This window comes from Medicago sativa, chromosome 3 (genome assembly GCF_051527215.1).
Source record: "Medicago sativa cultivar Bolivia chromosome 3, Bolivia_mono, whole genome shotgun sequence".
Classification (NCBI taxonomy): Eukaryota; Viridiplantae; Streptophyta; class Magnoliopsida; order Fabales; family Fabaceae; genus Medicago; species Medicago sativa.
The window spans coordinates 75494154-75507402 of NC_140751.1; the positions used below are offsets into that span (position 1 = coordinate 75494154).

Below are 13249 nucleotides of genomic sequence, written 5' to 3' on the forward strand. Positions count from 1 at the left end.
ACAAACTATAAGGTGCAATATGGTGGGTCCCACAATGAATGTCTACATCTATCTATCCTTCAATTTTCACTTTCTCATTTTTGCATTACTTGAGTGATGGGTCATTGAAAGTATTTAGATTTCAGATTAAGACTTCTGTGTTTTAATAGCTAATGAAAACTTCATGTTACTAGATATGTGTTGTGTTCTTCCTATCTATCTCTCTTGTCCTTCATTTGGCTTTTGATTATTTGAGAGAGTGAGCTTTCTTTTGTTCTTGTTTCTAACTTTGAGAAAAGGACAGAAGTTGACTAGAGTCACATTTTGGTCCCTAATTTAATCCATAACTAGTAAGTAAATTAATAAGTAGTTTGCATATGTACAACTGCATTGATGTCTTAAATATATGTAAATTTTAGGGATCAATTAAATAGAAAACATACAAAATAAAAGCAAATTCAAAAATATAAAAAAATGATTTGGAAATTTAACAAGTTGCCTTGTAAATGAGTAACACTACATTGGACAATAGAGAGTTGGACACCTCAACTGGTTTTGAGTTGTTTAACTGTACTAGATTAATTTTTAAAATTTGGTTTCTCCCGCATAGATTTTTAAGTTTTATTAGGTGTAGACTTTATCAATTTTAACATATTTTGTTACAAAAAATACATATATTTGTTATGTTACTTATGTGATATAAAAACGGAGTTGGCTACTATCATTCGTCGCCCATTTTTTCATTTCTTCTGTGTACCTCTTGCCCATTTTAAAATTAGGTTAAACAATTTGAGACAAAAGTTGTGCGAGAAAAAAGCTAAAGCGGTTTCTTTTAAAATGGACAAGAGTTACACGTAAGATATGAGAAAGTGGTCACGTCAATAACATACCAACTCACATGTGTATTTTTGTAATGTGTAAAAAAATAACAATGGGATACACAAAATGAGACTTTAAAGACATGAAAAAAGAAGCTAAATACATCGATTTCGAATATAAAAAAGAAAAAGCTTCTTTAAGATGAAAAAGAAGTGAAGAAAAAAAGAAAGAAATAAGTGGTAAAGAAAGAGTTGTCAATATCCTTGACAAACACTAATAGGAGGGCACTAGCATGGCACAGTCATAAAAATGTTTTTCTATGTCAAGATAACAAACCAACGAGGTAAATTGCATGGCAGATATTGACAACAATAATCATACATACTTGTCCTTGGAACTTGGGTTGGCAGCTTATCATGCCAATACAATGACAGCCTGTCACTGCATATTAGAAGCACACAATGCTTAGTTTCCTATGGCCTCCACATGCATCTTCTTGGGGACGAATGAACTCTATTTGTAAACAGATACCCAAATTTTAAAGCCCACTTAAAAAAGCCTTCATCAAGCCCACTAAATTAAAGCCCCCTAATTGAAAAGAATTATTTGAGGCCAAGTCCACTATAAAATCTATTTATTTGTGGGCCTAATAAAGCCCCATATTATAATTTTTTTCTTAAAAGTTTATTTATGCAAAATAGCTTATTCGAAATAGTTTATTTATGCAAAACAACTTATTAGAATGACTTTTTAAAAACCGCTTATTCAAAACAACTTATTTATGCAAAACAGCTTATTCCGATCTCATTTTAAAAAACAACTTATTTATGCAAAACAGCTTATTCGAAACAACTTATTTATACAAAACAGCTTATTTGTGCAAAACAGCTTATTCAAAACAGCTTATTTATACAAACAGCTTATTCCGATTTCATTATAAAAAACAACTTATTCAAAACAGCTTATTTATGCAAAACAACTTATTCGAAACAACTTATTTATACAAAACAGCTTATTTGTGCAAAACAGCTTATTCAAAACAACTTATTTATACAAAACAACTTATTCTGATTTCATTTTAAAAAACAACTTATTCAAAACAACTTATATATGCAAAACAACATATTTATGCAAAACAACTTATTCAAAACAGCTTATTTATGCAAAACAGCTTATTCGAAACAACTTATTTATACAAAATAACTTATTTCTGCAAAACAGCTTATTCAAAACAACTTATTTATACAAAACAGCTTATTTGTGCAAAACAGCATATTCAAAGCAGCTTATTTATACAAAACAACTTATTCCGATTTCATTTTAAAAAACAACTTATTCAAAAGAGCTTATTTATGCAAAACAGCTTATTCGAAACAACTTATTTATACAAAATAGCTTATTTGTGCAAAATAGCTTATTCAAAACAACTTATTTATTCAAAACAGCTTATTTGTGCAAAACAGCTTATTCAAAACAACTTATTTATACAAAACAGCTTATTCCGATTTCATTTTAAAAAACAACTGATTCAAAACAACTTATTTATGCAAAACAACTTATTCAAAACAGCTTATTTATGCAAAACAGCTTATTCGAAACAACTTATTTATACAAAATAGCTTATTTGTGCAAAACAGCTTATTCAAAACAACTTATTTATACAAAAACAGCTTATTTGTGCAGAACAATTTATTCAAAACAGCTTATTTATACAAACAGCTTATTCAGATTTCATTTTAAAAAACAACTTATTCAAAACAACTTATTTATGCAAAACAGCTTATTCGAAACAACTTATTTATACAAAACAATTTATTTGTGCAAAACAGCTTATTCAAAACAACTTATTTATACAAAACAGCTTATTCTAATTTCATTTTAAAAAACAACTTATTTATGCAAAACAACATATTTATGCAAAACAACTTATTCAAAACAGCTTATTCGAAACAACTTATTTATACAAAATAGCTTATTTGTGCAAAGCAGCTTATTCAAAACAACTTATTTATACAAAACAGCTTATTTGTGCAAAACAGCATATTCAAAGCAGCTTATTTATACAAAACAGCTTATTCCGATTTCATTTTAAAAAACAACTTATTCAAAACAGCTTATTTATGCAAAACAGCTTATTCGAAACAACTTATTTATACAAAATTGCTTATTTGTGCAAAACAGCTTATTCAAAACAACTTATTTACACAAAACAGCTTATTCCGATTTCATTTTAAAAAACAACCGATTCAAAACAACTTATTTATGCAAAACAACATATTTATGCAAAACAACTTATTCAAAACAGCTTATTTATGCAAAACAGCTTATTCGAAACAAGTTATTTATACAAAATAGCTTATTTGTGCAAAACAGCTTACTCAAAACAACTTATTTATACAAAACAGCTTATTTGTGCAAAACAGTTTATTCAAAACAGCTTATTTATACAAACAGCTTATTCAGATTTCATTTTAAAAAACAACTTATTCAAAACAGCTTATTTATGCAAAACAGCTTATTCGAAACAACTTATTTATACAAAACAACTTATTCTAATTTCATTTTAAAAAACAACTTATTCAAAACAACTTATTTATGCAAAACACCATATTTATGCAAAACAACTTATTCAAAACAACTTATTTATGCAAAACACCATATTTATGCAAAAACAACTTATTCAAAACAGCTTATTTATGCAAAACAGCTTATTCGAAACAACTTATTTATACAAAACAGCTTATTCTGATTTCATTTTATAAAACAACTTATTCAAAACAACTTATTTTTGCAAAACAACTTATTCGAAACAACTTATTTATACAAAACAGCTTATTTGTGCAAAACAGCATAAATATGTTGTTTTGCATAAATAAGCTGTTTTGAATAAGTTTTTTTTTGGATAAATAAGGTGTTTCGAATAAGCTGTTTTTGCAAAATAAGCTGTTTTGTATAAACAAGTTGTTTCGAATAAGCTGTTTTGCATAAATAAGCTGTTTTGAATAAGTTGTTTTGCATAAATATGTTGTTATGCATAAATAAGTTGTTTTGAATAAGCTGTTTTGCACAAATAAGCTGTTTTGAATAAGCTGTTTTGCACAAATAAGCTGTTTTGTATAAATAAGTTGTATTGAATAAGCTGTTTTGCACAAATAAGCTATTTTGTATAAATAAGTTGTTTCGAATAAGCTGTTTTGCATAAATAAGCTGTTTTGAATAAATTGTTTTGCACAAATAAGCTGTTTTGCATAAATAAGCTGTTTTGTATAAACAAGGTGTTTTGAATAAGCTGTTTTGCATAAATAAGCTGTTTTGAATAAGTTGTTTTGCACAAATAAGCTGTTTTGCATAAATAAGCTGTTTTGTATAAACAAGTTGTTTCGAATAAGCTGTTTTGCATAAATAAGCTGTTTTGAATAAGTTGTTTTGCATAAATATGTTGTTTTGCATAAATAAGCTGTTTTGAATAAGCTGTTTTGCACAAATAAGTTGTTTTGCATAAATAGATACGGATTGAAGGTTGCCATAATTTATTCATCTCTTCTGTGCAAATGCACACTTGGAGAAAACAAAATTTTATTGTTCATGGTAACTTTTTGGAATGATACCGCAACATATTTTTTAACACATTCATATTGATTAGTTAAAACTTATTACACTAATTGGACACATGATTTGATAGGATTAATATGAATTTTAATCAATAAAAAAGAAAATGTTAGAGATAGTGTGTATGGTTGGCGCTTATCAATTTCGGATAGATTTGCAGAAATTAAATTTAACCCAAATTTAACAGCTTTTAACACAATTTGGATGGTTAAAAATCAATTTTTATTTATATTTTCACTTTAGCACAAACTCTAAAGTACAATTAGAAATGAGAATAGGTCATAATTACCGACAAAGATCTATAGTCTAGCCTACATTGAAACCTCGTATCAGACTTTTTTATAATAAAGAAGACTATGAATTTTCATAAGCCTGTTTAGCTAAAAAGGTCATGCTACAAATTATAAAAAAGTCTTTTGTATTTACAATATCAGCATAATTAAGTAAATATGAATACTATTTTTTTTATTACAATTATTATATTAATTTTGTAATTCTGATTAAATTATATTTTTTTTTTAAATTTCGATGATTTAATTTTTTTTTGGTTACAAGGCAAAGGAATAAAAAGAAAACAGAAGAAAAAAGAAAAGGACAAAGCTAAAAAAACAGAAGGAACTACTCTCTAGAGTAGAGGGTTCCAACTGCGTCCATCCTAACAAGATGCAATAGATCATCCGGAGGAGAGGCATGTAAGAGCAGCTCAGTATCTGAATTAGCTCCAAGTTTAGCAAAGAAATCTGCACATTGATTTCCCTCTCTAAGCGTATGACAAACAATGACATTATTAGTATACATTCATTTTTTTTTATTTTAATACAAAATAAATAAATAAAAGAAAGATAGAAAATAGAATCTTGGACAATAGTCTAAAAAAAAAATGTTGAGAGTTAGAGAGAGAGAGCGAGGCGACCACTCTAGGGCAAACCTAGGGCAACCGCGCCGGAGCTTTTCGCCGGCAAAAAGGCATAATGGGGGGGATTGGGGTCCAGCCAGGGTGGCAAAAAATGGGGGGGGGGGGGGGGGGGGGGGGGGATAGGGGAGATTGGTCTGTGGTGCGGTCGAGAAAGAGGAAAGCGACGGAACCGGAGAACAGAGGACAGGACAGGTTACGAATATTGGATCGGCAAGGAGGTCAGGGTCATGGTTATGGACATGTGCGATACAAGGATTCAGTAAGGGTTAACAATGGGAAGTTAGGGTTGCGACTTGGTGAGAAGGAACAACACTATGTACGTGATTCCAGAGAAATTGGGAATCGCGTTTCGTCGGCGGAATGGCACAGTTCAGATATGTTTGAAGGGGAACACAGGGACAAGGCATCTTTCTACGTGACGAATTTTCCAGTCAACATGCCATTGTTCAGGTTGAGACAAGCTTTTGAAGTATGTGGCATTTTAACATATGTTTACGTTGCAAGGCACCGCAATGCTCGTGGACAGGAGTTTGGCTTTGTGAGGTATGTTAATGTTAAAAACAAGGTTAAACTATCTCAGGCTTTGAACAATGTCTGGATTAGGGATTGTCGGGTATGGGCAAGGGAGGCTAAATTTGAAAGGTTTGCTCATAACGACGTGAAGGTTAGGTTTTCGAATGTTGCGGTGAAGAAGACGGGAGGAAAGAAGCCGGTGGTGTTGTTGTCTCGTGGAGATAATGTTAATTATTTGAATATGGAGAATCAGAAACTGGGAGAAGGTCGTGAGGGAAGGAATACCGTGACAGTTGGAGATGTGGAGGTTCCGGTCACGGGAAACGGTCGAAAACCGAAGATTAGGAAGGTGGAGGAGATGGGGAAGGGTGAGGAAGGTATCACGGTGGTGGTGGGAAGTACTGCTGTCGGGTCTGATGGAGGAGCAAAGGGTAGAGATGGTGGCAGCATTTTAAAGTGTGATAATGAAGGTACGCAGGTGGTGAAAAAGGCTGCGATTGCAAAAGCAAAAGAACAACAATGTGTTCAGTTCATTCCTATTTTTAAATCTCGTAGTCAAGATGTTGATTGGGCTAAGTCAGGGATGGTGGCAACAGTGATGGCGGGGGATTCAGCACTGCCAATTCAACAAAAAGTATAGGATGCTAGTTTCCTTGATGTGGTCGTTACACCAATGGGGGGAGACCGTGTTTTCCTTCATTGTAAAGATGGGGCAGATATATGGAAAGTTTTCAATGATGCTTTACATTTTTTTGGCATGATGTTTTCAAACATTCATAAATGGACGCCGTCGGATATTAAATATGAACGAGGGGCTTGGCTGCGACTTTATGGAGTTCCTATACATGCTTGGTCCGAGGATTTTTTCAGATTATGTGTTATGGGTATTGGGAGGTTCATTCATTCCGATGAGTGTACAGTCGACAAGGCAAGGTTAGATTATGCTCGCGTTCTAATTTCAACATCGCAGCAGATAGAGATAGTGAACACGTCCGCTGAATTTATTATTGACAAGTACAAATATGTTGTTAAGATGGTGGAGGAGCGGGGTTGTAATTTGGGGGAGGATGCTTTTATGACAGAGGAGGTAATTGATTCTAGGCCGTAAACATTCCCAAATAATGATAATGATCTAGAGGAGGTTCAAGGGGAGTGGGAGTTGGATGAATTGGTGGTAGATTTACATAGAGAATGGAAAGAACATGAGGAGCAGAATGCTGGCAGTCCAAAAGCAATTTATACAACTCAAAAACAGAAAGTGCATACAGACGTTGAGGGAGAAATAGAGAAGGAGCAGCAGCTGATCACAATTCAGTCTGAAGCGCAGCCTTTAGTTGTCAAAGCTCTTGGTCCAGAAACTAATTCAGCATATAAAACAGCAGCCGCTTCAAATAAAAGTGGAATGGGCCCTTGGAGTCTTGATTGGCTTTCAAAAGTTCCTATTATTGAAGGCGGAAATGCCTTTACTTCCACACGCTTGAATGATGCTACTTGTGACTCTTATACGGACAAAGGGAAGGTTAGTTCTATTCACCCGAAAAAAATTAATAAAAACAAGCATGTGGGAACTGTGAAACATTCTGTTGGTCTTATGAAAAAAATTGCTCGTATGCCGGATATTGATAGGAAAGCTATTCTGAAAACTTTAAAAAAACAAGGGAGGAAAAGAAAGGTGCGAAAGTCTGTTAGCAATTCAAAGGAAATATCTAATTCTACTCATGATTCTTCAAAGAATTCATCTTTATCTGTTACTAAAGATTGGGAAAATTGGGTGCTGCTACATGGAAAGTCAAAAGTGGTGACGGAGGATGTTAGAAATATTGGTAAGATTGTTGGGTTGAAATATAATTGTGACACTATTAATAGCTTCAACTTGTTTACCAAGGAGGGGAGAAAGGATTGGTGAGCGGCTGGTGGTGGGGAGTTAGTGGGTGAGGGAGTTGGTGGGAGTGGGGATGTCGGGGAGAGGTGATGAGGGTGAGGGAGGTCTTTGATGGTTGGGGAGGGGGAAGGTGTCAATGAAAATAATTTCCTATAATGTGAGGGGGTTAGGTGGCGGTGAGAAGAGGGAGGAGGTTCGCCGTTTAGTGGATGAGAAAAAACCATTTGTTTTGTGCATTCAAGAGTCTAAGTGGAATGTGGTCGATGACAGGATGATCAAGTCGATTTGGGGTGATACTTATTGTGGGTATTCTTTTCGACCCTCAACGGGGGCTTCCGGTGGTTTGATTACGGTGTGGGATACTTCCCGTGTAGAGGTGTGGTCCACGATGAGTTTAGACAGCATTCTTGTTATTCGAGGTAAAGTACTTCCTTCAGCTGAAGAATTTGTGATCGTTAATGTCTATGCACCTATTGACTTGATCGCTAAAAGGGAGGTATGGGAGCGGCTGACTAATCTTGTTCTTAATAATAGTAACACTTGTATTTGTTTGTGTGGGGATTTCAATGTTGTCTGTAGCCGGGAGGAAAGAAAAGGAAGGGGTTTGGTTTTCAGACAAACGGAGGATGACATGTTTAATAAGTTCATTGCTGATTGTTCATTGATTGACTTGCCTTTATGTGGTAGATTGTTTACATGGTACCGTGGTGATGGAGTTTCTATGAGTAGGCTGGATCGGTTTTTGTTATCTGACAAATGGTGCGAAACTTGGCAAAATTGTATTTAGGTCGCGCATTAGAGAGGCTTGTCTGATCACGTTCCTTTGATGTTACATATTGATATTGCAAATTGGGGTCCTCGTCAGCTTCGTATGCTTAAGTGTTGGGCAGATTTCCCGGGTTATGATGAATTTGTTCGTGACAAATGGTCTTCCTTCGATCTATCCGGCTGGGCCGGTTTTGTATTGAGAAAGAAATTGAAAATGTTGAAGACCGAGTTAAAATTTTGGCATCAGCAACACTCTAAGAACTTGGCTGGTAAGATCAGCGAAGTTAAGAACCGCGTTGCTGTGTTAGATACTAAGGCGGAGGTGATGTCGCTCTTGGATGATGAGACGGAGGAACTTCATGCTTTATCTGTTAATTTGCATTCAATGGCAAGAACCCAAAACAATATTAATTGGCAGAAATCAAGAATGAACTGGCTTCAGGAGGGAGATGCAAATTCCAAATTTTTTCATGGTTACATGTCAAACCGGCGACGCTTTAATACTATAAATGTTGTAAATGTCGATGGTATTTGTGTTGATGGTGTTTCAGATATTAGAGCGACTGTATTCAACCATTTTTCTAGTCATTATAAAAGTATTGGGTCCGCTAGGCCAAGTATTGAGGGCCTTTATTTTCGTCAGTTATCTTATCTGGAAGCAGGTGACTTAACAAAGCCGTTTTCTTTCGAAGAGGTGAAGCAAGCGGTATGGGACTGTTATAGTTATAAAATTCCTGGACCAGATGGTATTAATTTTGGGTTCATAAAACAATTTTAGGATATGCTGAAGGAAGATTTTATGCGTTTCTTGATGGAGTTTCATCGTAATGGGAAATTATCGAAAGGAATTAATTCTACTTTCATAGCTCTGACTCCGAAGGTGACAAGCCCTCAAAGGGTGAATGACTATCGGCCTATTGCTTTAGTTGGTTGTTTGTATAAGGTGGTAGCGAAGGTGCTTGCTAACAGACTACGTGGTGTCATTAGTAGTGTTGTTTCAGAAACTCAATCAGCATTTGTAAAAGGGAAGCAAATTTTAGATGGAATTTTGATAGCCAATGATGTGGTGGACGAGGCAAAACGTATGAATAAGGAACTCCTCTTATTTAAAGTAGACTTTGAAAAGGCTTATGATTCTGTGGATTTAAATTACTTAGATACGGTGATGGTAAAAATGAATTTCCTAACTATATGGAGGAAGTGGATAAAGCAGTGTATAGGGTCAGCAACAGCTTCAGTTCTTGTGAATGGGTGTCCAACGGAAGAGTTTCATATGGAGAGGGGTCTCCGTCAAGGGGATCCCTTGTGTCCGTTCTTATTTTTATTGGCGACAGAGGGGTTTAATGTCTTAATGAAGGCTATGGTTGAGGTGCACTTATATCAAGGTTATGGTGTTAGGTGTGATCATAATGTTAGGCTTACACACCTGCAATTTGCGGACGATACTCTCATCATGGGTGAAAAATCTTGGCTAAATGTCCGTTCAATGCGGGCGGCACTACTTTTGTTTGAGGAGATGTCCGGGTTAAAGGTTAACTTTCATAAGAGTATGTTGACTGGTGTCAATGTTGCTGATTCATGGTTGTCTGAGGCAGCTTTGGTGATGAATTGTCGAAAGGGTACTATCCCTTTTGTGTATCTGGGGCTGCCCATTGATGGAGATTCAAGGAAGTTGAGTTTTTGGAAACCTGTTATTGATCGAATTGTATCGCATTTGTCATCTTAGAACAACAAATTTTTGTCTTTTGGTGGCTGTCTGGTATTACTGAAGTCTGTTCTGTCCTCTCTTCCGGTTTACTTTCTTTCCTTTTTCAGAGCCCCTGCAGGTATAATTTCTTCTATTGAATCTATATTTAAAAAAAAATTGGGGGGGGGGGGGGGGGGTGAGGATCATAGGAAAATATCTTGGATAAAATGGGATTCAATTTGTTTATGAAAGGAGGAAGGGGGGTTGGGGGTTAGAAAGGTGAGAGCTTTTAATTTTTCTCTGTTAGGGAAGTGGTGTTAGAGATTGGTGAATGAAAAGGAGGGGTTATGGTATAGAGTGTTGAAAGCTCACTATGGTGAGTTGGGAGGGAGATTGCTGGAGGGGGCGGCGCATGGATCCCCTTGGTAGAGGTCGATTTGTCGGGTTCGTGATGGGGTAGGGGAGTGAGTGGGGAGTTGGTTTGATGATAATCTCCGTAGGGTGGTTGGTAATGGGAGACACACTTTATTTTGGTATGATAACTGGATAGGGGATATGCCTTTGAGATTAAAATTCCCCCGTCTTTTTGATCTGGCTGTCTGTAAGGATAGTTTGGTGGAGGAGATGTGGAGAAAGGGATGGATGGAAGGGGGTGGGGCGTGGGAATGGAGACGCCGACTGTTAGCGTGGGAGGAGGATAGTGTTCGGGAGTGTTCTCTTCTATTACATAACATTGTCTTACAGGAAACTGTTACTGATAGCTGGAGGTGGTTGTTAGATCCAATTCATGGGTACTCAGTGCGGGAAGCATACAGGTTTATTACCAACTCCGGAGGCGTGGAGGACACGATTCAAGTGGACGATGTCTAGCACAGACATATCCCTCTCAAGGTGTCTTTATTAGCTTGGCGCCTTTTCCAAAACAGACTACCGACAAAAGACAACTTACTGAGGCGTGGAATTATTCACTTTACGGATACCATTTGTGCAGCAAACGGGTGCGACATCATGGAATCAGCATCGCATTTATTTCTCCATTGTAACACATCCAGAGAGCTTTGGTCTAAAGTCAGAAATTGGTTAGGTATTTATATAGTTACTCCTGATCATCTTCGACATCACTTTATACAGGTTTCCACACTGGCGGGCCTGCCAAGATCCTCACATATTTTTTTACGAACAATTTGGTTTGCCACAATTTGGGTAATTTGGAAGGAAAGAAACTACTGTATATTCCAACATACAGCTTCTACTTCTGGTGCCCTTGTTGAAAAAATAAAGCTAAATTCGTTCCTTTGGTTGAAATCGAAGCAGACTTCCTTTTGTTATAATTATACTGATCGGTGGAAACATCCGCTTTTGTGTATGGGTGTTCAGGTGTAATTTATTTTCTTTTCTGTTGCTGCTGCATTTTTAGTGGCAGTTTGACTGTGTAAATATTTTCCGGTGTCTCTCCTTTAGCACGCCTTGTGCAGGTTGAAACACCGTGGTTTTAATTTAATCTCATTTTGATTTATTCAAAAAATTATAAATTATAATTGAAATATGATATCATATATGGTCAAATTCTCTAAAATGTCATGTTAAATATTAAAAGGGAGTTTGATATCATTGGTTTATTAGTTTGTTAACCTATTTAAACATTTTTTTTACAGAACCTATTTAAACATTGATCATATTACTTGTTTAAATAGATTAATATGAAATAAAATTTCAAACAAACTAACATGTCACATCAACCTTGTTCCCTAAAAAAAGGTCATATCAGACTTTCAAAAGGTTTAGCTCATACATAAAAATTAAGTATATGGCGTGTCATATTTGTGCTTTAAACTTTTTGACAGACCAGACTTAACTCTCGCAAAGTCTAACTCAACCTAACTTATTTCCACCACTAAATACAACTTTGAAAGAAGGAAAAAAAAAACAAGATTTAGTGCATTATTGTAGGAGGGGTGGGGGTGGGGGGAATAAAGGTTGAAGAATTTGGCAGCCAAAGTGGTTAAGAAATTGGACCCAATTTTTTTGGGTACAAAATTGGACCAAATTTAATTAAACTATTATTTTTCCACCCGTAAAAAATGGGGTTGCTCCTTCGGCAAAACTTGGATAAAGTATCACCTTCTCATTTGTCCTAATTTTTTTTACAAAAATGCTCATAGGTTTTGAATTATATAATCCTAACACAGTTTGGATGTGTTTGGATTATATAATCCGAAACATGTTTATACATAAGCAACAATAAGAATGTCTTTCATTTTAGTTGTTGCGAATTTCGCTTTTAAAAACAACAAAAAACAAAGTAAAAAAATAATAAAACATGTTAAATAAAATAAAAATATAAAAATACCACTGAAACATTCTAGAAATCAAACAAAGCTAATGCAAATTTTTTTCGGTTTTTTCTGAGAATATGAAAAAATTTAAAAAATGAAAAAAGGGTCTAAACGATGGAATTTTGGATTTTGAGGGGCGGAGTCCCGTAAGCAGTGTCTTCTACAGAAGTCTTGATCCATGACTTTTTTATGATTTTCTAGGAAAGTTTCGGAGCGATCTGATCAAGTAGTCTAAAAACTGGATTTTTTACTAAGAACAGCTAACAGTAACCTAAAATAAAAGGATAAGAGTTAGGAAAATTAATATGCTCCTTAAACTAGTTATCCATATTACAAACAGACTCAAAATTTATGTTGATACACTTCGGATTATAAAACCTGAATTATGTTTCCCCTGAATAACGGTGTTCAGATTCTATTATCCGGAGAAAAAAAAGAAGGAACGCGCCCTAGTTTTTGAGGTTTTTGAGTTATAAAATATGAATTGGTGAAAAACTTATTTTTATACCTCATAACAAAGGAAAAACTTAATTCGGATTATAAAATCTGAAAGCCACATGGACATTTTCGTAAAAAATAGGACGCATGAGAAATAGATAGGGTGAAGTGAAAAAAAGTAATAGTCGTTTAATAATGACCCCAAATGCATTAGGTCCGTTTTGTATTTATACAGTGTGGTCACTTTTCCTCATTATTTTGCTAAGATGAAATTTTTGAGTGAATTTTGCTATGATGAAATA

General features: G+C 35.0%; 2 protein-coding genes across 2 annotated transcripts; both read left to right on the forward strand.

The window, feature by feature from the left end:
* The first annotated feature begins 6509 nt into the window (after nucleotides 1-6509).
* LOC146940216 (uncharacterized) lies at nucleotides 6510-7742 on the forward strand. Its single transcript, XM_085749858.1, has 2 exons — nucleotides 6510-6923; nucleotides 6975-7742. Exons 1-2 carry the CDS (start codon nucleotides 6510-6512, stop codon nucleotides 7740-7742), a joined length of 1182 nt encoding a protein of 393 aa, XP_085605984.1.
* Nucleotides 7743-7854: 112 nt separating this feature from the next.
* Nucleotides 7855-8505, forward strand: LOC146940217 (uncharacterized). The gene has a single exon (XM_085749859.1). The coding sequence runs from the start codon at nucleotides 7855-7857 to the stop codon at nucleotides 8503-8505; it is 651 nt and encodes a 216-aa protein (XP_085605985.1).
* Nucleotides 8506-13249: the final 4744 nt, after the last annotated feature.